Source organism: Dendropsophus ebraccatus, chromosome 7 (genome assembly GCF_027789765.1).
Source record: "Dendropsophus ebraccatus isolate aDenEbr1 chromosome 7, aDenEbr1.pat, whole genome shotgun sequence".
NCBI lineage: Eukaryota > Metazoa > Chordata > Amphibia > Anura > Hylidae > Dendropsophus > Dendropsophus ebraccatus.
In genome coordinates this window covers 91,061,017-91,087,326 of record NC_091460.1, presented here as the reverse complement: position 1 = coordinate 91,087,326, position 26,310 = coordinate 91,061,017, and the positions used below count along the sequence as shown (strand labels likewise).

Here is a 26,310-nt window from a genome sequence, read left to right as displayed (position 1 = left end):
GTTTGCTCCTTATAGTTGCCCCCATAGTCTTTACGGTATGTAAAGAAGGGGGTGGGGGTGTTTTTATTAATAAAAAAAAATCCCCTCCCCTAATAAAAGTTTGAATCACCCCCCCTTTTCCCATTTTATAAATAAAAATAAACAAAAACATTTAGTACCGCTATGTACCCCTTACACAGCCCCATAGACCAAAGGATAAGAGTTATAAATGATTGGAATAGAGCAATTTTAGGGAACATAGTTTTTTTTTTTTTTAAAGGTTTGAATTTTTTAATAGCTGTCAAATAAAATAAAAGTTATGCTAGTTACATATCGTTGTAATCGGGCATTCAAGTAGAGTGCAGCCTCTCCAAGTGAGGTCCTTCAGTTTCCAGCAGCAGTCGCTCCATGTGAGGTACCTCAGTCTCCAGCAGAAGCCGCTCCATGTGAGGTCCCCCAGTCATCATCATAAGCCTCTCCAAGTGAGGCTCTCCAGTCTCCAGCAGCAGCTGCTCTATGTGAGGTCCTCCAGTCTCCAGCAGCAGCCGCTCCATGTGAGGTCCTCCAGTCTCCAGCAGCAGCCGCTCCATGTGAGGTCCTCCAGTCTCCAGTAGCAGCTGCTCCATGTGAAATCCTCTAGTCTCTAGCAGCCATTCCTGACTCCAGCAACACTTCCTGACTTACACCCTGAGGCTATCTTCACATAATGTAAAAAATCATTGAACAACCGACGCGTTTCCGTCTATTCAGATATTAAAGGAGAAGTCTGGCAAAAATTTTTATTGAAGTATTGTATTGCCCCCCAAAAGTTATAAAAATCACCAATATACACATTACGGGAAATGCACAAAGTGCTTTTTTTCCCTGCACTTACTACTGCATCAAGGCTTCACTTCCTGGATAAAATGGTCACTCCCAGAGGTGTGTGGGCTGTGCAGCTACTGGAGAGGGTGATGGCAGAGGGATGCTCAGTGTCCCTCCAGTGCCCTGTGTACCTCAGTGTCCCTCTGCCATCATCCCCTCCAGCAGCCACAGCCCGCACAGCTCTGGGAGTCGGGTCGGGACATCACCATGTTATCCAGGAAGTGAAGCCTTGATGCAGTAGTAAGTGCAGGGAAAAAAGCACTTTATGTGCATTTCCTGTAATAAGTGTATATGGGTGATTTGTATAACTTTTGGGGGGCAATACAATACTTTAATAAAGATTTTCGCCGGACCTCTCCTTTAACCGTAGCTACGATTGAGGTCTGAATAGACCGAAACACGTCAGCGATTGTCAGATTTTTAGCGTTTGTTGTTTTTTTCTGCCTTGCTTCAATAAAAGAATAAGAATTGGACAACTAAGGTGCTGAATTTTCCTTGCAGTTTTGCTCCTTGGTGGAGAGGAGAAAAGATGTGCAAGTGTGGTGAGCTGAATCATCATTACCTCAAATAACTGAACAGTGACAGCTTCCAGAGCAGTATAGGGAAAGGGAAACAGTCTTTTCATCTCTCTCTTTCTAATCTATCTATGTAGATGGGTATGTGGCCCAGGTTAAGCTTGACTGTCTAGTGTTACTTAATTACCTCTGTCTGGCAGTTAGAGAATGCCAGTAGTGCCAGCACTAGGCATACACAATGTACCAAAATATCAATACAAATATCAATATTCCAGGCAAAAAAACGGTTCGGTACCAGGATTTCCTGGTATTCAATACTTTGTTAAGCTGTGTAATATCACAGCTTAACCAAGTATAGTGCCGGCCACGTTCTCTGTATGCCTCGCCCCATTAATGAATGCAACCTGCTATCCTGCTGGCGGCAGTCATTTAACCATTTCAATTTTGCGATGTAACACGATCACAGCATTGAAATGGATGATTGACAGGTGCCTGTCAAGTGTCAAAAGTTCTAATAATCCCACTTTTCCCATTTTCCAAAAAAAAAACAAAAAACATATTAGCCATTATTGCATGCGTAATTGTACGAACTAATGATCACTTTCCCAATCTCACACAGTTAACAGGGCACAGCCAAAACGAATCGCAAAAGTCCAAAGTTGCTGATTTTTGGTCACGCCACACTGTAGAAAAAAAAATGTGACAAAAGTGAACAAAAAGTTACATAAATAAAAATATGGAACAGATCAAAGCTACAGATGCCGGAGCAAAAAATTATCCTCACAAAGCCCTACAGGCTGAAAGATAAAGTGTAAGTGAGGTATTTTTAAAAAAAAATTTCTGGTAGTAAAATAAAAGGCCCATAATTTGTATCACTGTAATAATGAACAAACTTTAAGAATATAGGTAAAATGTGAGATTACACGGTTAGCAGTGTAAAAACAATCTTGGGGGGGGTTTGACTTCATCCACTTTTTCCAACTTAATTATCGAACTGGTATCAAGATAAAAACTGGTATCAGTATGAACCTTAAAATTGTGGTATTGTGTCATCCCTAGCCTGCACACAACATTGCTAGATGTCCAGCAGTGAAGGAGTTAACAGAGCTGAGCAGTGCATGCAGGGCCCGCTCTCCAGCCCCCGGCTCCGCGGGGCAGGGCCCGCTCTCCAGCCCCCGGCTCCGCGGGGCAGGGCCCGCTCTCCAGCCCCCCGGCTCCGCGGGGCAGGGCCCGCTCTCCGGCTCCGCGGGGCAGGGCCCGCTCTCCAGCCCCCCGGGGCAGGGCCCGCTCTCCAGCCCCCCGGGGCAGGGCCCGCTCTCCAGCCCCCCGGGGCAGGGCCCGCTCTCCAGCCCCCCGGGGCAGGGCCCGCTCTCCAGCCCCCCGGGGCAGGGCCCGCTCTCCAGCCCCCCGGGGCAGGGCCCGCTCTCCAGCCCCCCGGGGCAGGGCCCGCTCTCCAGCCCCCCGGGGCAGGGCCCGCTCTCCAGCCCCCCGGCTCCACAGTCTAATGCTCTACAATACACAGCTCCATAGTGATGATGACAACCAATGCCTCAGTATTATACCCAGTATTAAAAAAAAAATCCCAACCTAGCAGAGTGGGACAGATAAGAGGAGGTGACATGTACGGTGACTGGGCTCACTTTCTCACATCTAGCACATTGGGCCCCATGTCTCCTGATAGCAGCTGTACAACAACCAGAGACAGGAGAAACCTTCCCCATTCCTCACAGCATCCACATCGGACCCTGCACACTGCACCAACTAGAAGACATGACAGGCGCTAATGGTGGAGACCACAGAGCAGAGATGGGAGAGGAGGAGGTCGCCCAATACGCAGAGAGCAGCACAGAGACCCCAGCAGATCACACAGCACACTGCCGTCTATTCCCCCCCCCCCCCCCAATAATACATATCACACAGCACACCCCGCGCTGCCGTCCATTCCCCCCACATTACTAAACATCACACACATACATATCACACAGCACACCCCGGACTGCCGTCCATTCCCCCCACATTACTATACATCACACACATATCACCCCGGACAATAATACATATCACACAGCACACCCCGCGCTGCCGTCCATTCCCCCCACATTACTATACATCACACACATATCACCCCGGACAATAATACATATCACACAGCACACCCAGCGCTGCCGTCCATTCCCCTCACAATACTATAGATCACCTCTCCTAGTAAACTTTCCTCCTCGTCTCGTCTATCTCTCAGCCGCGCTTGAATAAGCTCGTTCTCTCAGCTGCTATTGGCTCCGTCGTCTACCCCGTTGTACTCATCCTGAAATCTGATTGGCTGAGGACTCTCCCTTCCATTATGAGCCCGAGGTAAGAGGAAGACGCTGATTGGATGGAGGAATTAGGCTCACAGTTGTGTGGGATAAGGTCCCATTGTGATTAGCGGAGGGATCTGTCACTCAAAGCCTCAGCAGGTTAGTGTGCACTGAGCTCTGCAGCCGCCAATCATTAATCAGCTTCATCCTAGTGGAAGGGGTTTCTTAAAGGGACGAGCAGTGCCGGAAATAAAGCTGGAGAGGAGGAAGTAGTCAGAGGCGCGGTACAGTTACATAGTCATGGGCACACCTGATCTCTCATCATGGCTCTATGACCTGTACCCTTGCCCTCTTCTAATAGTAGATATTCTTATTTTGGGGTTTCACTTATTCCTTCTCACCCTCTAAGAGCCAGAACTCTGCTAACTATAGAGCCATAGGAGGGCTGTTTTTTTATTTTTATTTAGGCACTTATAGGGGTACTCCAGCCATCTAATTTTCATATTGTTGCCAAATAATTAAGATCCTATTCTTACCCATCAGCTTCTTCACTTCTCTCCTGAAGCATCTTCAGGTTCCCGGCTGAACACTGCTACATTGCTCCCAAGACAAGCATCACTGCATGATCAGTAACCTTCAAACCCATTAACCAGTAACCATTTATTGTATTACAAAAAAAAAAAGGCAAATGTGCAAAAAGAATCGGTGGAGCCTCATTCAAGAGTCTCAGGCCCAGCCAGATATCCCTGCAGGGAAGGGCCCAGCAAAGGGGTGGATCCAGAAAGGAGAGACCACCAAAACCTTCAGTCCAACGAGTCTGGGGATACGACATGGGAAATGCCAAAGCCAGAGAGCCATAAATAATAAGCCCTGTCAGCTACAGGGAGTATTTCAAGATGAACACTTACACATCCTGGGGAAAACAGTGCCCTAGGGCAGGTGGGTGCAGAGGTAACACAATGATAGTACTGATACCTACAAATAATAGCATAAGTTGTGGTGACCACAAAGTTGGGAAAAGGATCAGAGAAGACATTCGGCCTTTGTTATCTTCTATTTAGGGTCAGTGATATATATATAAAAACATGTAAATAGCCAGAGTAGCCCTTGAATAGTACATTGTAGCTTCGTCCTACCACATATTAATTAAAGAGGTAGTGCGGTGTTTAACATTTATTCACTAAATAACACACATTACAAAGTTATACAATGGCCCCCTTCCCTGTGTTCCCCCATTGCTGTCTACCCCTCCAGCCATCTAGCTCTTTATTAGTTTTGAGGGTCCTGATTAGAGATGAGCGAAAGGCTCATCTAAACAAAGCAAAAATAAGACGTCTTGCTTTGTTTAGATGAGAGATTCGCTTAACTCTAGTCCTGATGCTTTAAATCTCCTATTATGACCCATATAAAGTTATGGAGATGTATGAGGTCAGATAAGTGCTGTGATCTGTAATAATAATAATAATAATATTTGTATAGCGCCAACAGATTCCAGAGCAATTTACAATTCGGGGGGTACATACACTACCGTTCAAAATTTTGGGGTCACCCAAACATTTTTGTGTTTTCCATGAAAGGTCACACTTATTCACCACCATACGTTGTGAAATAAATAATAAGTCAAGACATTGACAAGGTTAGAAATAATGATTTGTATTTGAAATAACATTGGGGAAGATTTATCAAACATGGTGTAAAGTGAAACTGGCTGAGTTGCCCCTAGCAACCAATCAGATTCCACCTTTCATTCCTCACAGACTCTTTGGAAAATGAAAGGTGGAATCTGATTGGTTGCTAGGGGCAACTGAGCCAGTTTCACTTTACACCATGTTTGATAAATCTCCCCCATTGTTTTTACATTAAAGAAGCAGTTCACTTTTTTTTTTTTTCTCCCCCCCGGGTAGCCGCTGTCAAGTACACTTACAGAAGATGATCGGTGTCCCGTTCCCGTCGGTCAGTTCCGTCCCGCGGTGCCGTTCACATCGGGCGCACGCTCACTTCCGCCGGCGCTGTGACTCCTCTTCTCTCCCTTGTCATTTGAACGCCGGAAATCACGCGCTTCCATAGAGAATGCATGGAAGCGAGTGACTTCCGGCATATAATCACTGGGCAGAGAAGAGGACTCACAGCAGCCGGCGGAAGTGAGCGCGCGCCCGATTTGAACGGCACCGCGGGACGGAACTGACCGACGGGAACGGGACACCGATCATCTTCTGTAAGTATACATGACAGCGGCTACCCGGGGGGGCGAAAAAAATAAAAAGTGAACTGCTTCTTTAAACTTTGCTTTTGTCAAAGAATCCTCCTTTTGCAGCAATTACAGCATTGCACACCTTTGGCATTCTAGCTCCCACAAGTTGGATTGGTCGGATGGGCACTTCTGGCGTACCATACGGTCAAGCTGCTCCCACAACAGCTCAGATTTGGTGACTGCGCTGGCCACTCCATTACCGATAGAATACCAGCTGCCTGCTTCTGCTGTAAATAGTTCTTGCACAATTTGGAGGTGTGTTTAGGGTCATTGTCCTGTTGTAGGATGAAATTGGCTCCAATCAAGCGCTGTCCACTGGGTATGGCATGGTGTTGCAAAATTGAGTGATAGCCTTCCTTATTCAGAATCCCTTTTACCCTGTACAAATCTCCCACCTTACCAGCACCAAACCAACCCCAGACCATCACATTACCTCCACCATGCTTAACAGATGGCATCAGGCATTCTTCCAGCATCTTTTCATTTGTTCTGCATCTCACAAACGTTCTTCTTTGTGATCCAAACACCTCAAACTTAGATTCATCCGTCCACAACACTTTTTTCCAGTCTTCCTCTGTCCAATGTCTGTGTTCTTTTTCCCATCTTAATCTTTTTCTTTTATTGGCCAGTCTCAGATATGGCTTTTTCTTTGCCACTCTGCCCTGAAGCCCAAAATCCCGCAGCCGCCTCTTCACTGTAGATGTTGACACTGGTGTTTTGTAAGGATGAAGAGACTCACCATACTATACGGGAGACAAATGGTTTTAATTGAATTTATATAGGCCCCTTGACCGCCCGCAGCATTCACCAATAAGTCGGGAATCACACCTTGCGGTACCGCATTACCCTAATTTGGACCTGGAGTGGTACGCCGGATCTTAGCCGTGTGAAGTGCTCCACCAGACTACTCGGATGAGATGTCGGCGTGGTGAACTTGTGACAGCAGTGTTACTGACACGGTTGTATTCCGGAGTGCCGTCTTCCGCGATATGGTGTGTAGCTCCCAGGTGTTGTTGCAATTTGTTTGGCTGATACCATGGTAACAGAAGAGGGTGCCAGGGGTCACATGACCTCATAAACATGTCTGCAAGTTTAACTTCTTACCTGATGACTCCCGGTTCCGTGATGGTGAGCTTCGGAATCCTATTATAAAGTATATGGACGTATTTATGAACTTTTGGACTTTAAATATTATGGCAGCTGCCTAATATGCCGATTCAAGCTGTCCTCACTTAATCTGTGATACACTCAGCACACAGCACTATAATAATTTTTTTTGAATCCCTGAATATGTAAATATTGAGGGAAGGCTTTGGCAACCCCACGTGATCCTAAACACAGATGTATCCAATGTAATTGAATTTATCCACCAATTGCAAGAGTTTTTGACACTTTATATGTCTCACATTTGTTTCACTATGCACGCTTTGTGAGAGCACATTTGAAGCAGCATATCCTGTGCTTACTAGGAAGGCAATGTAGTGACTGGCACAGGGGGAGACATCAGTGTAGTGACTGGCACAAAGGGGAGGCATCAGTACAGTGGTAGAACAGACAGATCAGCCTGGCTGCTGCATTAAAGGGGTAGTGCGGTGCTACACATTAATTCACTAAATAACACAGATTACAAAGTTATACAACTTTGTAATGTGTGTTATTTAAGTGAATGGCCCCCTTCCCCGTGTTCCCCCACCCCCGGAAGTGTGGTGCATTATACTCACCGAATTACTGTCAACCCCAGCCGCCATCTTGAGTCGCCACACTTGCACCACACTTCTGGGGGTGGGGGGGGGGAAACACTGGGAAGGGGGCCAGTTGTATAACTTTGTAATGTGTGTTATTTTGTGAATAAATGTGTAGCACCGTACTACCCCTTTAAGAATGGACTGGAAAGAGGAGAGTTTGGAGAAGGGAATTCTTAAAGGGGGAGTTGCTTTGAATTCTATGGAGCTAAATAGGGATGGTCCGAAACTCCCGAACGCTCGGCATCAGATTCCCGCTGTCTGCCCGCTACGTGGAGCGGGTGGATACAGCGGGAGGACCGCCTGGAAAACTGGGATACAGCCTATGGCTATGGCTGTATCCCAGTTTCCCCGGCGGTCTTCCCGCTGGATCCGCCCGCTGCACGGAGCTGGCAGACAGCGGGAATCATTACCGAGAGTTCGGGTTCACACAAACCCGAACCGAACTCGGTTCGGACCATCCCTAGAGCTAAATATACATCTTATATTCTTATAAAGGCAATTCATTAGTAAATCCAACCCCTTCTACAATGATTGACATAGTGAAAATTCAATGTAAACATGATAAAAATACATAGTAAACTGCAACATCGGACATTAAATTGCAAAAGTGCTAATTATAATGCATATATATCAAGTATCTCCAGTGTAAATAAATAAAGTGCTTAGTGCTTTAAAATCATATAAAGATACTGATCGTAGGTCCGATGGCTTCTTATCTCTTCTGACTTCTGACCTGTGAGCCTGCTAAGGGCGTTTTAGAATGAACGGCCCTGCAATCTTGCAAATGGGCTGCAAAGACACGGTACAAATAAATATTATTGTTATTAGAGGTAAATGCCTCTGTGGGCAGTTCCAGCAGCCTCTTACAGCTCTGATGACGGTCCTGCACACAGAGAGCCAGTGTCGGACTGGGGTATGTTGGGCCCACCCCACATGCACAGTTGTAGCCAGTGCCAAACCTCTCACGTTAACACAGCGACAACATAGAGCTATGTATTTGACCAGCTAAGCCTTTTTATTGCCAGTCACTTACCTAATCGTTTATGTGGCACCAGTGGTGTAGCTACCGCGGTCCCAACGGTCGCCGCTGCGACCGGGCCGCTACTAAGGGGGGGGGCCCGCGAGGCCCCCCCCCCCTTGCCACTGTACTGCTCCCCTCCCACTGCCTCTTGTGACCGCAAGCAATGTTTTGCTTGCGATCACAAGAGGCAGGCTGGGACGGGCCCCCAGCTGACTTGCGGGGCTGGGAGGATCGCGTAGGCAAAAAAACAGGTCCCTGGAAGCCCCTGGAAGTATAGATTTTTTTGTTTTAAAGGGCATGATGATGAAGGAACAAGAAGATGATGAGGGGTGTAGTGGTATGATGATGAAGGAACAAGAAGATGATGAAGGATGTAGTGGTATGATGGAACAAGAGGATGATGAGGGGAGTTGTGGTATGATGATGGAACAAGAGGATGATGAGGGGTGTAGTGGTATGATGATGGAACAAGAGGATAATGGGGGGGTGTAGTGGTATGATGATGAAGGAACAAGAGGATGATGAGGGAACAAGAGGATGATGGGGGGTGTAGTGGTATGATGATAAAGGAACAAGAGGATGATGAGGGGTGTAGTGGTATGATGATGAAGGAACAAGAGGATGATGGGGGGTGTAGTGGTATGATGAATAAGGAACAAGAGGATGATGAAGGGTGTAATGGTATGATGATGAAAGGGCAGGAGGATGAAGGGGTAGTAGTATGATGATGGAGGGGCAGGAGGATGAAAGGGGTAGTAGTATGGTGATGAAGGGGCAGGAGGAGGGGACAACATGGGGGGCATCTGTAAGGGGGATAAAGAGGGGGGCCATCTTTATGGGGGATAACATGGGGGGCATCTATAAGAGGGACAACACAGGGGGGCCATCTATAAGGTGGACTACACGGGGGTGTATACAATAGGGCATGCACGGGGGGGGGGCATGTACTGTAAGGGGGGGGGGGGGTCACATAGTGTCAGGGCTACCTAAAAAATGAGGGTGTAAAGGGGACAGTACAGATGTGTGTGGAGTGTGTATAGAGATGAGGATGGTGTCAGTGTGAGGAGCCTAATATGTCTGTCTGGCAGATTCTGTGGATTCGTGGCTCGGAGAAGTTCTCATAATGGTCCAGGGCAGATGGAGAAGATGAAAAGGGAAGAACTCCGATCAGAGAAGACGTCCCCTGTGAGTCACTTCATATAACTGCACTGTAATGTATATGGTGTATAGAGCCTGTGTACAGTGCATCCACCTCTATATGACTGTATGAAGTGATATTGGTCTATGTACAGAGGATTTTATTCAGTAGCAGTTATCAGTTAGTCAGTATGTGGTGGTATTAGTCAGTAGCAGCGGGGTGTATGTGGTGGTATTAGTCAGCATGTGGTGGAATTATTTGTTACTTGTTATCTGGTACTGTGTTTTATTGGATTTAGTATACTTGATTTGGTCAGTAACAATATGGTGGTGATAGTTGTGGTGTGGCGGTAATATTTCCCCTTGTGTACTGGTAATATTGGCAATATTGGTCTCAGTAAACAGGATTTGGTTAGTAACAGTATGGCGGTAATATGTATGGTGATAATTAGGGATGGTCCGAACCTGCCGAGGTTTGGGTTCGTACGAACCTCAACTCTCGGCAATGATTCCCGCTGTCTTCCACCTCCGTGGAGAGGGTGGATACAGCCGAAGGACCGCCTGGAAAACTGGAATACAGCCATAGCCATAGGCTGTATCCCAGTTTTGCAGGCAGTCCTCTGGCTTTATCCACCCTCTCCACAGAGGGTGCTGCACCCCTGCCTATGTGTGTATGGGGCCATACAGATGAATGGCTTTGCTCACAGGAATGGTTGAAAACTACCAAACTTATTCAGAACTTGCGGCTGCTGAGATTCTAGTAGAAAAATCCAGTAACTTTTTGCAACAACCTGCTTTTTAGTTCACCTTTATCCTTACTCCATACCTCCTCTAATGCTGCGTTTACACAGAGCGATAATTCGCCCGATCGTACAATTAACGATTTTAGAAGTAACAATTTTTTTTTTATAACGATCAGCGTTTAGACGGAACGATATATCGTACGGAAAAATCATTTTGCGATATTTTTGCGATCGCTTAAGCCTATCTCGCACATAGGTTAAATCGGTGAACGACTGTTTACATGGAACGATCTCCGAACGCAATTTAAGAACATGTAAGATCAAAATGAACGATTTCTCGCTCGTCGTTTGATCGTTCGCTGTGTTTACATGTACGATTATCGTTCGAATTCGCCATTGTGCAAATTCAAACGATAATTGTTCCGTGTAAACGCAGCATAATACTATCCATTTAAGTTCGCTCACTCTGTTTCTTTTCAAAAAAGTCTCAGGCTACAGTTGTCTCCCCAAATCCTTTTCTTCTCTTCCTGTTTCTGTTTTCCCAACCTTTGTTGGTATAATCAAATGGCTGAACAATGTTAATTTTTTTCTGATTTATTTTTATGGCCCTGCTTGTCTGTCCCATGCAGGGCCGCTTTAACCAGAGGGCACATGGTGCACGTGCACCGGGCCCACTGGTTAAAGGGGCCCATCCTGCGCAGGGCCGACTTTTGCTCTGTGCGACCAGTGGGGTCGCACAGGGCTCCGGCTACCAGGCTGCCAAGGGGGCGCCATCGGGATGGGTAAGTTACCCATCCATGGCGCCCCCTGCAGGGCCCCCCGCCTGCTGCTGCGCTCTGCACTGTAGCCATGAGCGCTCGTAACGAGCGCTCATAGGTACAGGCAGCAGCAGCGGCACTGACAGGTCGGGAGCCATTGGCTCCCTCCCTGTCAGTCATCCTTGTGACCGCAGGCAGTGCTTTGCCTTGGGTCACAAGAGGCCTCTCTTCCATAGTGGTATCGGTGCTGAGTGACGTCACTCAGCGCCGACACCGCGAGAGGGGAGAGCGGCCTCTTGTGACCGCAGGTAAAGCACTGCCTGCGGTCACAAGGATGAAGTGATGAGAAGAGGAACGTGCGGACCCAGGTGAGTATAAAGTGTTTTTTTTTATTTGCTATATGGGGGGGGGGGGGTGTCAGCACACAGCGGGGGTGTATACTATTAGGGGTGCCACAGGGGGGGCCTATATACTACTGGGGGGGGCACACAGGGGGTATATATAACTCGGGGAGGGCACAGGGGGGCTATATACTACTGGGGGTGCAAAGGGGGTATATATAACTTGGGGAGTGCACAGGGGGGCTATATACTACTGGGGGGTGCACAGTGGGGTATATATATATAACGGGGAGCGCACGGGGGGTATATATAACTGGGGGAGTGCACAGGGGGATATATATAATAGGGAGCACAGAGGGGGGCTATATACTACTGGGGGGTGCACAGGGGGGTATATATAACTGGGTGGGCGCACAGGGGGTATATATATAACTGGGGGAGCCCACAGGGGGGTATATAACAGGGAGCATAGAGGGGGGCTATATACTACTGGGGGGGTGCACAGGGGGTATATATAACTGGGGGGGCATATATATAACTGGGGGAGCGCACAGGGGGGTATATATAACTGGGGGAGTGCAGAGGGGGGCTATACACTACTGGGGCGCACAGGGGATATATATACAACTGGGAGGTGCACGGGGGTTATATATAACTGGGGGGTGCACAGGGGGTATATATAACTGGTATATTTAACATGGAGCACCCATGGGGGCTATATACTACTCGGGGGCGCACAGGGGATATAAATATATATAACTGGGGGATGCACAGGGTATATATATATATATATATATATAAATGGGGGGTGCACAGGGGTTATATATAACTGGGAAAGCGTACTGGGGGGAGCACAGGGGATATATATACTACTGGTGGTGCACAGGGGGACTATACTACTGGGGGAGCACAGGGGATATATATACTACTGGAGGGTGTACAGGGGGGTATATATACTACTGAGGAATGCACAGGGGGACTATATACTACTGGGGGGAGCACAGGGGATATATATACTACTGGAGGGTGCACAGGGGGGCATATATACTACTGGGGAATGCACAGGGGGACTATATACTACTGGGGGGAGCACAGGGGATATATATACTACTGGAGGGTGCACAGGGGGGTATATATACTACTGGGGAATGCACAGGGGGACTATATACTACTGGGGAGCACAGGGGATATACATACTACTGTGGGTGCACAGGGGGAGTATATACTACTGGGGGAGCACAGGGGATATATATACTACTGGGGGCTGCACGGAGGGTATATATACTACTGGGGGATGCACGGGGGTATATATAACTGGGGGAGCACAGATAGGGCTATATACTACTGGGGCAGCACCTAGTGGTCTATAGTACTGGGGGCAGCACACAAGGGGTCTATATACTACTGGAGGCAGCACAATGGGGTCTATATACTACTGGGGGGTGCACAGGGGGTATATATACTACTGGGAGCAGCACCTAGTGGTCTATAGTACTGGGGGCAGCACACAGCTGTGGGGGAGCACAGAGGGGTGTAACTACTATATAGGGGTACATAGGGGGGTAACTACTGTATAGGGGTACAGGGGACCTTACTACTGAATGTGTTGGAGCCTAAAATGTTTCTCTGGCAGATTCTGGAGAAAAGATTCACAGCTGGGGAAGACTTCAAGGTGGCCCACGCTGGATGGAGTGAAAGAAAAGGTGAAAGACTCTGATGAGAGAAGACGCCCCCTGTGAGTAAATGGATGTAACTGTTATAGGGCTGTAGTGATAGTGGTCATGGTGTGGCAGTATTATATAATGGTATCATTGGTGATATCGTTATGAGGTAACTACCATATGTATTGGGGCTCTTAATACAGTGTGGGGACATTTTCAAGGGATTATACTGTGTGTGGAGCTCCGATTCTGATAACGCTGGGTTGGGGGGGGGCCCACTCTTGAGGCCTGTGCACTGGGCCCACCAATGTATTAAAATGGCCCTGGTCCCATGTATACATCTCCACAAGAACATTTCAGGAGGAACATTTGTGGAATGACATGTATGCATACCCCTTAATTTTATAGTATGTCCCTTTCTGAGATGTGAGCAGGCAAATCTTGCTAAAAGCTGCTATGCCCTCCATATAGTAATAATGGCTGCTTACTGTGCCACAATACAGTATAGTGATACTGTCCCTGCTGTGCACCCATATAGTAACAATGTCTTGTGCTGTGCTCTTCATATAGTAATAATGCCATCCCCCTGTGCCACCATAGTTAATCCCCCTGCCCTCCTGGGCCCTTCATGTAGTAATAATGTCCTCTGGGGGCCAAGAGTTCAGTGAGGTCAGAGGGGAAGGCAGGTGCTGGCAGGTGAGTTTGATGGGGCCAGAGGGGAGGGCGGGTGCTGGCTGGAGAGTTCAGTGGGCCGGAGAGGAGCGGCTGTGAGTTTAGTGGGGTCAGAAGAAAGGGAGGATGCTGGCTAGTGAGTTAAGTGGGGTCGAAAGGGGAGGGCGGCTGCTGGCTGGTGAGTTCAGTGGGGTTAGAGGGGAGGGCGGCTGCTGGCTGGTGAGTTCAGTGGGGTTAGAGGGGAGGGTGGCTGCTGGCTGGTGAGCTCAGTGGGGTTAGAGGGGAGGGCGGCTGCTGGCTGGTGAGTTCAGTGGGGTTAGAGGGGAGGGCGGCTGCTGGCTGGAGTTAAGTGGGGTCGGAGAGGAGGGGCAGTTGCTGGCTGGTGAGTTCAGTAGTGTTGAAAGGGGAGGGCAGGTGCTGGCTGGAGAGCTCAGTGGGGTTGGAGGGGAGGGTGGATGCTGGCTTGTGAGTTTAGTGGGGTTGGAATGGAGGGCTGGTGACATCGAGGCAGTGCACTGATTGGCTGAGCTGGACATCCAGTCGGGAACCCCCGAAGCAAGCCGGGTCCTGGAGCAGGTACAGTATATGCTCCGGCGGGGGGTTAACAGGGCGGTCTCCTTACATACTCGCAGCGGGATGTCAATCTTGCAGCGAGTATGTCTTCTCATTGAGAATGACTGGCCATAGATCCACAGCAGGTTTCGCTGCAAATTTGCATCGTGAAATCCGCTGTGGATCCGGTGTGTGTTTTTGTAGCCTTTTTCACAGTATCCACAAGATAACTAGATAATGTCAGGAAGTGACTTTCGGGGGCCCCCGCAATCTCAAGATTGGGAACCCTAAAATCTGAGCTGGGGATGAAACATGCCGGTGTATCATTCTTTCTCTATGGAGAGCAGAAAGCAGCATTCATCAATCCCCAACGGCTTCATAGACAATCGAACAGCAGGGCGCATCTGCAGCCCACAGCATCACTCAGGGGGACTCCCTGTACCCTTCAATTGGTCCACCACAATATTTTACTTGCACCCTGGATAGTATTACACCTTTTTATGGGAAAGTACTTTTAGGAAATCCCATTTACACCTAAAACTTCAATAAGCATACCCCCAACCAGGGGCGTAGCTAATGTCTCCTGGGCCCTGGTGCAAGAGGTCAACTTGCCCCCCCCCCCCTTTCCAAGTGATGCTATAGATAAATAGATAGATAGATAGATAGATAGATAGATAGATAGATAGATAGATAGATAGATAGATAGAATCTCAAGACTGATATTACCAATACCACCAGTATATAGGAAATATTATCACCACAAATATTGCCGCCATACTGTTACTGACCAAATTCTGTATACGGAGACCAATATTGCCAATAATACTAGTAAACCAGTAAGGGGCAAATATTACCGCCACACCACAACCACTACCACATTGTTACTGACCAAATCATGTATACTAAGATCAATAAAACACAGTACAAGTAACAAATATTACCACTGCATACTGACTAACACCACCACATACTGACTAACCCCACCGCTGCTACTGATTAATACCACCACATACTAACACCACCGCTGCTACTGACTAACACCACCACATACTGACTAACACCGCAGCTGCTACTGAATAAAATCCACTGTACAAATATCTCATACAAATCTCATACAGTCACATAGAGGGAGACCCAGCTCTACGCAGACTCTTTACACCATATACATTACAGTGCAGATAGATTTAGTGTCTCACAGAGGGCGTCTTCTCTGATCGGAGTTCTTCCCTTTTCATTTTCTTCTCCATCTGCCCTGGGCTGTTATGAGAACTTCTCCGAGCCACGAATCCACAGAGTCTGCTAGACAGCCTGGTTTAGTGGGTAGCCCTGACACTATGTGACCCCCTTATAGACCCCCCCAGGTAATACCCCTTATAGATGCCCCCCCCCCAGGTAATACCACTTATAAATGCCCCCCCCCCAGGTAATACCCCTTATAGATGGCCCCCAGTCTGTGCAAAAAAACAAAACAACAACACAACTCACCTGACAACTCGCTCCCCCGCTGTGTCTCTCTCCTCCTGCAGTCCGGTCTGGCTGTCGGCTGGCACGCGGCTCCCCCGGTCTGTCCTGTCCCTGGCAGCACAAGTATCAGTGAGGTCAGTGTGCGCGCTGGGGATGTTACTTCCGGCACAGGGCCACTTGTTATAGACGCACCCTGCGCCGAAAGTACTTCCCCGGTGCACACTGACCTCACTGATACTAGTGCTGCCGGGGACGGGACAGACCAGGGGAGCCCCTTGGTAGAGGCCCGGTCGCCGTGGCGACCGCTGCGACCACGGTAGCTACACCACTGCTCCCAACCGTCCCCGATCCAGCGGGATGTTCCCGATTTTTGGGTGATATCCCACGGTCCAAAGACTGCCCCCATGTGTCCCATCTAATCAGCAGCTAAGGGTTGCTGTCGTACTACTCTCCCGGCAGCTTGGATTTTCTCTTACAACTTCTGGCGCAGGCAGCATGGTACAGAGACACTACTAGCGCAGAATGTGCCCTGCAGCCTCTGCTTTCATCTGAATGCATCTGTACACACATCCAGAGGCACTTATCCAGATGTAGAGGCTGCAGGTCACATGCAGCGCTAATAGTGTCTCTGTACCATGCTGCCTACGCCAGAAGTTGTAAGAGCAGATGCCCACTGCAGGGAGAGGAAGATGAGTGGTCTTCATGATGGCCAGGCCAGTACTATGGTGTGCGGAGCCTGTATACCATTTGCATCTGCCTCCATACGGGTCACTGTGAGGGGGAGTACTGGTATTTGTGGTATAGTGAATGCTAGTAGTAATGGTATGTAGTGTAGTGAGAATATTATTTCTTATATAATGGTAATAGGCGATGTGGCCTAGTAGGCGTGGCTATAGTGGGCATGGTACATTGCCAATGTCGCTCTTTCCTTTCAGCAAAAGATGGGAGGTATGCAATAAGAATACTGGGAGCCGTGCAGTAAAATTCATGCGCCTCGTGACTTTTTTCCTGACCTCAAAACTGAATAATAACGTGAAAAAACCATGTGTAATCCCAGCCTTACCTACACACATAGCTGCACATACGTAGAGCTGTGTGACCGGCGGCGACTTACAGTCATATAACCTATGCTTCACGAACGTAAGGACGCGGCTCAACTCCTCGCCTATGACTCCACCTACACGCTGTCAATCACCAAGACCAGCCTCAACATGGCTCCACGCAACTAACAGCAGGTAGACGCCATCCACAAGATGGCCGCGCGCATGTTGTTCGTACGTACGCGTCTCAGCTTTTACGTCATGACGTTATAAGTCGAGTGTCCTTGTGCATTGGAAGAAAATGGGGTATTGGGACATTCCGGACGGGACGGATTGTGTCCAGAAGACATGGCTGGTCACCAAGCTGTCAGCAGCGCTGGGTAAGTGCGGGGGATGTGAGGGCGGGGGGCTGCAGGTTATACGCTCCTTACCATTACAGCCGCTGTGTACTGCTTTTGAGAAGGCATTGCTGGATATTAATTATGGTGCTTGTAGAAACAGTCAGTAGGACGGATTCGTTTTCCTCCAGGCCTCCCCTTAGGCCTTGGCTGCATGTGGTCTGTGTGGGGTGAGGGAGAAGAGCGACCTCCTGACTTCTCTCCTTTTGAAACAGGTGAGCACGACATCCAGGTCAGCGGCTTCAGGTGACCTTCATGCATATGGCCACCCTGCTGTGAGTAGTACCCCCTCTCCTGGTGTCGTGGCTGCCCGCCAGCGCTGCCCGCCCTGGTGTCGTGGCTGCCCGCCAGCGCTGCCCGCCCTGGTGTCGTGGCTGCCGTCAGACACAAGTACTGGAGTGGTGGCTCTACTATATACAATAAATGAGATACTGGGTGCTACAAAGCAGACTCAATAGAAAAATAAATGGAATTGAATGGGTGTAGTAAGATCTCTACCTGGTTATACAGATGGGGATGTGTAGGTGTGTTACGAGTGCATCACTTGGTTAGCACCTCAAGCCGCTAATGGAAAATAGTATATACCTCTATTTTCTATTATTCACCACAAGACTTTTATAGTTGGAGAGTTCTTTAGAATGTTTTTAAGCTATGTGTTTTTATTCATATTGTATTTTTTATCTATACTGTATTCTATTTTATTTGTATTTTTTAAGAAAAAAAAGTACATTTCACCACTCATTCGTATACATATGCTATAACCTATATGCATATATACACATGTTAAACACCCTAGTAAATACTTAACTCATTAATTACTCATCATTATTCATATAACACACTGTAAGGAGTTTGCCAGAGAGCCTACGGTCTTTACATACAGAAAAATAAAATGAGGCATTTATAGATCACACTAAATGTGCTCACCAAAATACTAGAGTAAATAACCAAATTTATTGAATATGTAGCACAAAAAGCATACAAACATTAAAAAACATAAAGCTCTATGGTACAGAGTGTGCACCCCACTGGACAAGGATATTATACATCCACAAAGTAAGGGTCAGGTATCAGAGAACATAAAGAAAAAACAACAGTGATACAATAATAGAGTACAGTGCATTAGTGCAAAACAAGTCTGCCGTACAACTTGTATGCTACCAGGCAGGTTCCGCTAAGTGGAGCGAACGTACTCTGTGAACTTGAGTATGTTCATTTCACTGGAGGAACGGGCCCTGTAGCACACAGGTTGTACGGCAAACTTATTGTTTTGCACTAATGCACTGTACTCTTATTATTGTATCACTGTTATTACTTTTTCTTTCTTATGTTCTCTGATACCTGGCCCTTACTTTGTGGTACAGAGTGTGCACCCCACTGGACAAGGATATGATAAATCCACAAAGTAAGGGCCAGGTATCAGAGAACCTGGATTTGTTTGTTTGTTCTTTATCCTGATTTTATGCCTGTAAAGCCTGAAGTCGTGACACAAGGTGACCTTATAAACCAAATGTGATCCCACCACCTTTCTTGTTCTCTCTTATTTAGGCTTGGTGGGTTCTGCTTATCACATAATCGCATTTCAACCCAAGACGGTGCTGGAGGGTGTTCAGCGGGCTGGAGGAGCAACGTTAACCATGGGTAATAAATACACAGACTGTTCTGATATTAATGGAAATACACTAGATGGGGAATTACTTCTGTGCTCGCTGTCTGCGCCACAGTATAGCATAATGTAAGGTGGTTGTGTGTGTGTGTGTATATATCTGTATATATACAGTGCCAGATCACGCCATATATTACCAGCAGCTGCTACATGCACACAGATAGATAACTGTGTGTGCATGTAGCAGCTGCTGGTAATGTATGGTGTGATCTGGCACCTCAGTGGTAGCAGCTTTTGGTTATGAAGGGGATGATTTGAGGTGAAGATGTTAATGTCTGTGTATTTTCTGTCTCGGTTAGCTTCACTTGGTGCCATCTTTGGGATCACGACTTGTGTCACAGCTCAGATTCGGGAGAAACCAGATGACTTGGCGAATTATTTTGTCGGAGGATGCGTCTCTGGGGCCTTTCTTGGAATCAGGAGTAAGTAAGCTTATATAACATAGGCTGCTCAAAGGTAATGTAAGTAATCAGGTAGAGGAGGGTGGGCACCACCAAAATGTAGGGTATCACTGAAATCGGAGTGACCGTAAATCCTATTATTAGAGAACACCCATTATAACAGGCTAAGTGTACATATCATATGTAATGTGTAACAGACCCTCTGGAAAGCTATAAACACTAAGTAAGGGTGCAGGGTCGCTGATAAATCCTGTATGCACACACCTATCTTTAGTATAAACAGCATAAAGCACTAACCATCCAACACTGCATATACATTGTAGAACTAGAGATCATGAGGGTGTTACATCAATATGACCTGTAATGTGAGGGATGCAGAACCCTATGTATCAGCTCCTGACCTAACAGTAGAACGAACTGGGAGACTACCACACACATGCCCTGTGCCTGAGGACTTGATGGCTGCACAGATTTGCATTGGTGTGTTAAGCACATACTTCTCTCAGCTTGTTCTCCTAAATGGTCATGGTCTGACCAGTCCATACTTTTCATAGGTCTCTGTGACATCTGTGTCACAGGATAGCGGACAAGCGTGAGCTTGCGTATGATGATGATAGTTTTATTTATATAGCGCCAACAGATTCCGCAGCACTTTACAATTCTGGGGGTACATACATAGACATCATACATTACAGAGATCAACATATAATTATCCAAACATGAGGAGTGAGGGCCCTGCTCACATGCATCAGCTTACAGACTATTAGATTGAGACGAAATGGCAGAGGGGCAAAGTCCTTCCTTTTTCACATGGTCCGGCCATCTTTATAAATAAGGCAGTGCAGGTAAAGGTGGGTAAACCAGTCACCAACCAATGCCTGCCTGCTACAGGTCTAAGTGCCTAAATGCCTGGCGTATGTATTTGGTGGTGGGCGATCAATTTGGGGAACCTGGTAAGCTTGTTTGAACAGATGTGTTTTGAGGGCACATTTGAAGCTTTGGGTATTGGAGGTAAGTCTAACAGTCTTGGGCAATGCATTCCAAAGAATTGGTGCAGCTCGGGTGAAGACAAAGATGAGTGAGGAGATGTAAGGAGGTGCAGCACTGTGGAGCGCCTTGTGGGTGAGCAGGAGGAGTTTATATTGTATCATGTGTTTAATAGGGAGCCAGTGTAGTGACTGGCACAGGGGGAGGCATCGTTATAGCGGCTGGACAGGGAGATGAGCCTGGCCGCTGCATTGAGAATGGACTGGAGAGGGGAGAGTTTACAGGAAGGAAGGCCGTTTAGTAGGGAATTGCAGTAGTCTAGATGGGAATGAATCAGAGCGACAATGAGTTTTAGCAGATTTGACAGTAAGGAAGGGACGGATTTTAGAGTTTTTGAGATGTGGGTGACAGGAACGTGAAAGGGATTGAATATACGGAATGAAGGACAGTTCAGAGTCAAACATAACCCCAAGGCACGGGCTTGTTGTGTAGGGGCTATGGTTGCACCACAGACAGAGATGGAGATGTCAGGTAGGGGGCGGTTAGCAGAGGGAGGAAATACAAGCAGTTCAGTCATGGCAAGATTGAGTTTTAGGAATAGGGAGGACATAACGTTAGAGACGGCAGACAAACAGTTACTGGTGTTCTGTAGAAGAGCGGGGGTGATATCACGGGAGGAGGTATATAGCTGGGTATCATCAGCATAGATATGGTACTGAAAACCAAACTTGCTGATGATTTGTCCGATGTGTAAAGTGAGAAAAGGGGGTTCCTCAGGGATCAGTCCTGGGTCCTCTCAACTGTAAGGGGAAGAGAAGATGAGGTAGAATTAGCAAATGATATGCTAAAGGAGCGGTCAGAGAGAGATGGGGAAAACCAGGAAAGAGCAGAATCTTTGAGGCCGATAGAGCGGAGCATGGAGAGGAAGAGCTGGTGGTCTACTGTGTCAAAAGCTGCAGATCCAGGAGAGCAGAGAATTATCGCCTTCAGATTTGGCGGTGAGAATTTCTGTAGAATGGATACAACGAAAACCAGATTGAAGGGGGTCAAGAAGAAAGTTGTCGGAGAGATAGCGGGAATAGACCAGGCGTTCTAAGGGTGCTATTCCATGGGCAGAGGAGGGCCCGATCAACGATGTAAAGATCGCCGCTTGTTTACTGGGCCTATTCCACGGCCCGATGATCGTTGAGCGATGTCCTTGCAGCAGCATACATTACCTGTCCAGGCGGCTTCTCCGCTCTGTCTTCGTCCCCGGGTCCCGCGCGCTCTATCTTCAGAATGGCCGGTCAGCTGACAGGCCACGCTCAGCCAATCACAGGTCGCGGCGGTCCTGGCCTGTGATTGGCTGAGTGCTCCGTCAGCTGACCGGCCATTCTGAAGATAGAGCGCGCGGGACCTGCGGAGGAGAAGCCTGGACAGGTAATGTATGATGCTGCTGCTTCTCAAATCGCCGGTCGCTCGCCGCGCACCGCTATTCAACTGTAGCTATGCGGGGTGGGGGAACGATGATTTTAGGTCTGGCCCTAAATAAACGATCAGCCGATGACACGATCATCGGCTGATCGTTCTCTCTATTTCACCGAACGATAATCAGCCAAATGGGGCCGATCCGGCCGATTATCATTACTGTGGAATAGGGCCCTAAGAGTTTAGAGATAAAATGAAGATTAGAGACAAGTCGATAATTGGCTGTACAGGATGGGTCTAGAGAGGGTTTTTTTTAGTAATGGAGTTTTGAAAGTCAAGGGGAAGATGCCAGAGGAAAGGGAGAGGTTGAAGATTTTACTTAGGTAAGTAGTGAGAGAAGGAGAGAGAGATTGGACAAGGTGTGAGGAAATAGGGTCACTAGGGCAGGTGGTAGGAGGAGAGGAGTCTGGAGACTTTCTCCTCTGTTACAGGTTCAAATGCTGAGAGGGAAGAGGAGGAAATACAAGACGGAATAGAATCAACACTACTTAGGGACTGGGAGGTGATCTCCTGACTGATTGTATCTATCTGTTCCTTGAAGTAGGATGCTAGGTCTTCAGCGCAGAGGTTAATGATGGGTGTCACCATCTGAACTTTGGGTTTGAGGAGGGAGTTGAGGGTATCAAAGAGACGTTTTGGGTAATGGGATAGAGAAGAAATGAGAGGTAAAGTAAGATTGTTTAGCAGAGTAGTAGCTTCTTAGCACAAATTTATAATGTAGGAGGTCTGCTACAGTTTTAGACTTCCTCCACAAACGTTCAGCACACCTAGAAGAAGAGTTGTTTTGAGGGTGTCATGATAGTATTTGGCAGCCAGATTGGGACAGGAGAGCGAAGAGATAGGAGGCAGTGATGACTGTACAGAGTCTAAAAGTTGTTGGGTGTTGATGGCACTTAAGTTTCTGTACAGGACCGAGGTTGGGGTGTCAGGAGGAGAATGAGTATTAGTGATTGAAAAGGAGAGAAGTTTGTGGTCTGAGAGCTCGGTGGGAGTAAGGTGAGAAACTGGGCAAAGTTTAGAGAAGACAAGGACCAAGGTATTTCCACCCTTATGGGTTGCAGAGTCAGAAAACTGAGAGAGGCCAAGGGAGGAGGTTAGAGAAAAAAAAAACTGAGAGGCCGATGGGGAAAGTGGCTTGTCAATAGGGATGTTAAAATCGCCCATGATGAAGGCAGGAATGTCAGAAGATAGAAAATAAGGAAGCCAGATGGAAACATGGTCAAGAAAGTGTCGTTGTGAACCAGGGGGGCAATAGATGATTGCGACTCTCGGGGGGGGGGGGGGGGGGGGGGGGGGGGGGGGGGTGGGGGAGGAAAGGGACGGAAGAGTCTAATTGTGTGCACCTCAAAAGAGGAGAATGAGAGAGAGGGTACAGGGGGAATGACCTGGTAAGTGTAGTCCGGAGAGAGAAGTACACCTACTCCTCCACCATGCCTGTTATCAGGTCTAGGAGTATGGGAAAATTAAAGGTCTCCATGGGTCAGAGCAGCAGTGTCCAACTCTTGAAGCCATGTTTCCGTGAGAGCCAGAAGGTTGAGTATGAGACTATGAATAGAGCTGCAGGTCATGTGCCAACCTGCGGCTCTATTCAAACTAAAGGATGTGGATAAGGTAGTTTTTTTTTTTTTTTTTTTAATCTGATAAACCCTTAAGTTCCATGTAAAGGGAAGTTGTCATAAGAAAATCTGTTTACATTTTTATTTTAGATTTACCAACCAAATCTGCTGGAAGTTTGCTCCGAGCATCTAATACTCTTTTAGTGAAATAAATTTTTTGTATGTCAGACAACAAATTTTGCACTAAAATTCTGGTACAAACTTATTGCACTGGTGTTTGCACTCATAATCTGCTTTGCTTTCTACAGCTCACAGTTATGCAACTGGGACCTCCGCATGTGTAGCATTTGGCGTCCTGGCAGCGCTAGCAAAGAGCTCAAAGAGAGACGGATGGGAATTTCTTACATCTGAACCCAAACTCTGAAGCTGTGAAATTCTGTCCATTGATATTAGTGTTAATAATAAACCTGTATGTAAATCATCTAAAACACGATATTTACCTGCACTTTATCATTCTAGGTCTCTTGTTATGCTGTATCTACACACCATTGTGGAGCAACTTGGTAGTAAAACACTGAGCTGACATTTGTGCATGTAACGTCTATTAACTCATAGTACAAATACAACTGATACTCGCTGCAATACGAGGACACAAAACAATCAGCATGTCTCTTATTCTTATCATGTGTCATCATATGAAAACTCAAAAGTCCACAACAAGAAATTTAAAGGGTTTACCAGGTATTAGAAAAACGTCTGATTTATATATATATATATATATATATATATATATATAATATATATATATAATTACACACACACACACACACACACACACCTGTGATTATATAGATAACTAGAAAATGCACCTGTGCTGTCCAGGTATAAAGTGTAAGTGTGTTAATTATATTTGAGGCCAATCTATTTCCTTGTTTGTGTGTTTGTTTAGGGAAAATCGACAGGAGCCCCATATACTCGACAGTTCTGCACAGTTTATGTAAATTGTAATTTATGCACATTAGAAACAAACTAAAAACATTCAAATCGAATGTACCATCAGTACATTTCCTTTAAGATTTTAACATGGATAAAAAGGCTCCAGGGCGGGGAAGCCGGTGCCACGGTCCTTTTTAATTCTAATGGAGCTGCGTCATAGAGGGGCGGGGGTTTCTTCCCACTGGGGGAGCAAGTAGAGGTAAGCATAGGCTTTATATTATCTATATAACTGCAGGTATATATCAGAAGTTTCACATGCTGATAGCCAGGAAAACAGCCCCACGTCTGGCCCCAGACTGTATGCAGTATAAAAGCTTTGCTACACTCCCTTTATATAGGAGCTGCAATACTACGAACTAAAGAAGAGAATGACAAGGGGTGTGTATACAAAGCAGCTAGATTCTGCTAATCCTAGACAACTCCTTAACCCCTTAAGGACAGAGCCTGAAATGGCCTTAATGACAGAGACAAATTTTATGAATTTGACCAGTGTCACTTTATTCATTAACCCCTTAAGGACCGGGCCTGAAATGGCCTTAAGGACCGGAGCAAATTTTATGAATTTGACCAGTGTCACTTTATTCATTAATAACTTCGGGATGCTTTTACCTATCCGGCTGATTCTGAGATTGTTTTCTCGTGACATATTGTACTTCACATTTCTTGTAAATTGGAGTCGATACTTATAACGAATCTTTATGAAAAAAACCCAAAATAGCGTGAAAAATTGTGAAAAAATGCATTTTTCCAACTTTAAAACTTTTCTGCTTATACAGAAAATGGTTATACCACATAAATTATATATTAAATAGCATTAGCAACATGTCTACTTTATGTTGGCGGCATTTATTAAACTATATTTCATTATTTTTAGACAATAGGAAGCTTAAAACATTAGCAGCAAATTTCCAAATTTTCAGTAAAATTTCAAAATCAGATATTTTTAGGGAACTGTTCAGGTTTAAAGTGTATTTGAGGGGACTGTGTGTTAGAAAGCCTCACGAAGCACCCCATTTCAGAAACTGCACCCCCTAAACTCTGCAAAAGCACATCCAGAAAGTTTTTTAACCCTTTAGGGGAGTCACAGAAATAAAAGCTAAGTGTGTAAGAAATTTGAAAATTTTAATTTTCTGTGCAGAGATTTTATTGTAATCCAATATTTTTCATAATTATAAACCTATTACCAGAGAAATGCACCCCAATATTGATTGCCCCGTTTCTGCAGTTTATAGAAATACCCCATATGTGGCCCTATTGCGCTATTTGACGCAACCACAAGCCTCAGATATAAGGGAGCGCCTAGTGAATTTCAATGGCTCCGTTATTTTTGGTCATTTTTGACTGTACCACTTCAGGTTGGCAGAGGCTCTGGGGTGCCAAAACCTAAAAAACACCCCTAAATGGACACCATTTAGAAAACTACACCCCTCAAGGAATGTAACAAGGGGTGCGGTGAGCATCTGGACCCCACAGGTGCTTCACAGATTTTCCAAACAATATGGCTTGAAAAAAGACTAAAGTATTTTTTACACTAAAATGTTGTTCTAGCCTTCAATTTTTCATTTTCACAAAGGGATAAAAGGAAAAAAAAACCACAAAACATGTAGCACAGTTTCTCCCGAGTACGGAAATACCCCACATGTGGACATAAAGTGCCAAGCGGGCGCAGGACGAGCCTCCAAAGGGAAGGAGCGCCAATTGGCTTTTGGAAGCTAGATTTCACTGGAATGGATTTCAAGGGCCATGTCGCATTTACAGAGCCCTCGTGCTGCCAAGACACTGGAAACCCCCCACAAGTG

General features: G+C 46.6%; 2 protein-coding genes across 3 annotated transcripts in view; one reads left to right on the top strand and one right to left on the bottom strand.

Annotated features, from left to right (window-relative positions):
- The window catches only part of HMG20B (high mobility group 20B), a 43,163-nt gene extending 26,017 nt beyond the window's left edge, over window positions 1-17,146 (bottom strand). Inside the window, exon 1 of one of the 2 annotated variants that reach the window (XM_069977891.1) lies at window positions 17,064-17,146. The gene's annotated coding sequence lies outside the window, so the exon portion shown is untranslated. Of the gene's footprint in view, window positions 1-3,555; window positions 3,660-17,063 lie in introns of those variants that run through there. The other variant, XM_069977890.1, reaches the window with a different exon arrangement.
- Window positions 17,147-17,298: 152 nt separating this feature from the next.
- NDUFA11 (NADH:ubiquinone oxidoreductase subunit A11) lies at window positions 17,299-24,025 on the top strand. The gene is made up of 4 exons (XM_069977892.1): window positions 17,299-17,420; window positions 18,987-19,079; window positions 19,404-19,526; window positions 23,824-24,025. Exons 1-4 carry the CDS (start codon window positions 17,342-17,344, stop codon window positions 23,937-23,939), a joined length of 411 nt encoding a protein of 136 aa, XP_069833993.1. The 5' UTR covers window positions 17,299-17,341; the 3' UTR covers window positions 23,940-24,025.
- Window positions 24,026-26,310: the final 2,285 nt, after the last annotated feature.

What these genes read in the sequence shown, in the direction of transcription:
- NDUFA11 (XM_069977892.1), top strand. Translation starts at nt 17,342, where the DNA reads ATGGGGTATTGGGACATTCCGGACGGGACGGATTGTGTCCAGAAGACA. An exon ending in AGGAGCAACGTTAACCATGG is followed by an intron (nt 19,080 to 19,403) that starts GTAATAAATACA and finishes TGTCTCGGTTAG; the next exon opens with CTTCACTTGGTGCCATCTTT. An exon ending in GGCCTTTCTTGGAATCAGGA is followed by an intron (nt 19,527 to 23,823) that starts GTAAGTAAGCTT and finishes TGCTTTCTACAG; the next exon opens with CTCACAGTTATGCAACTGGG.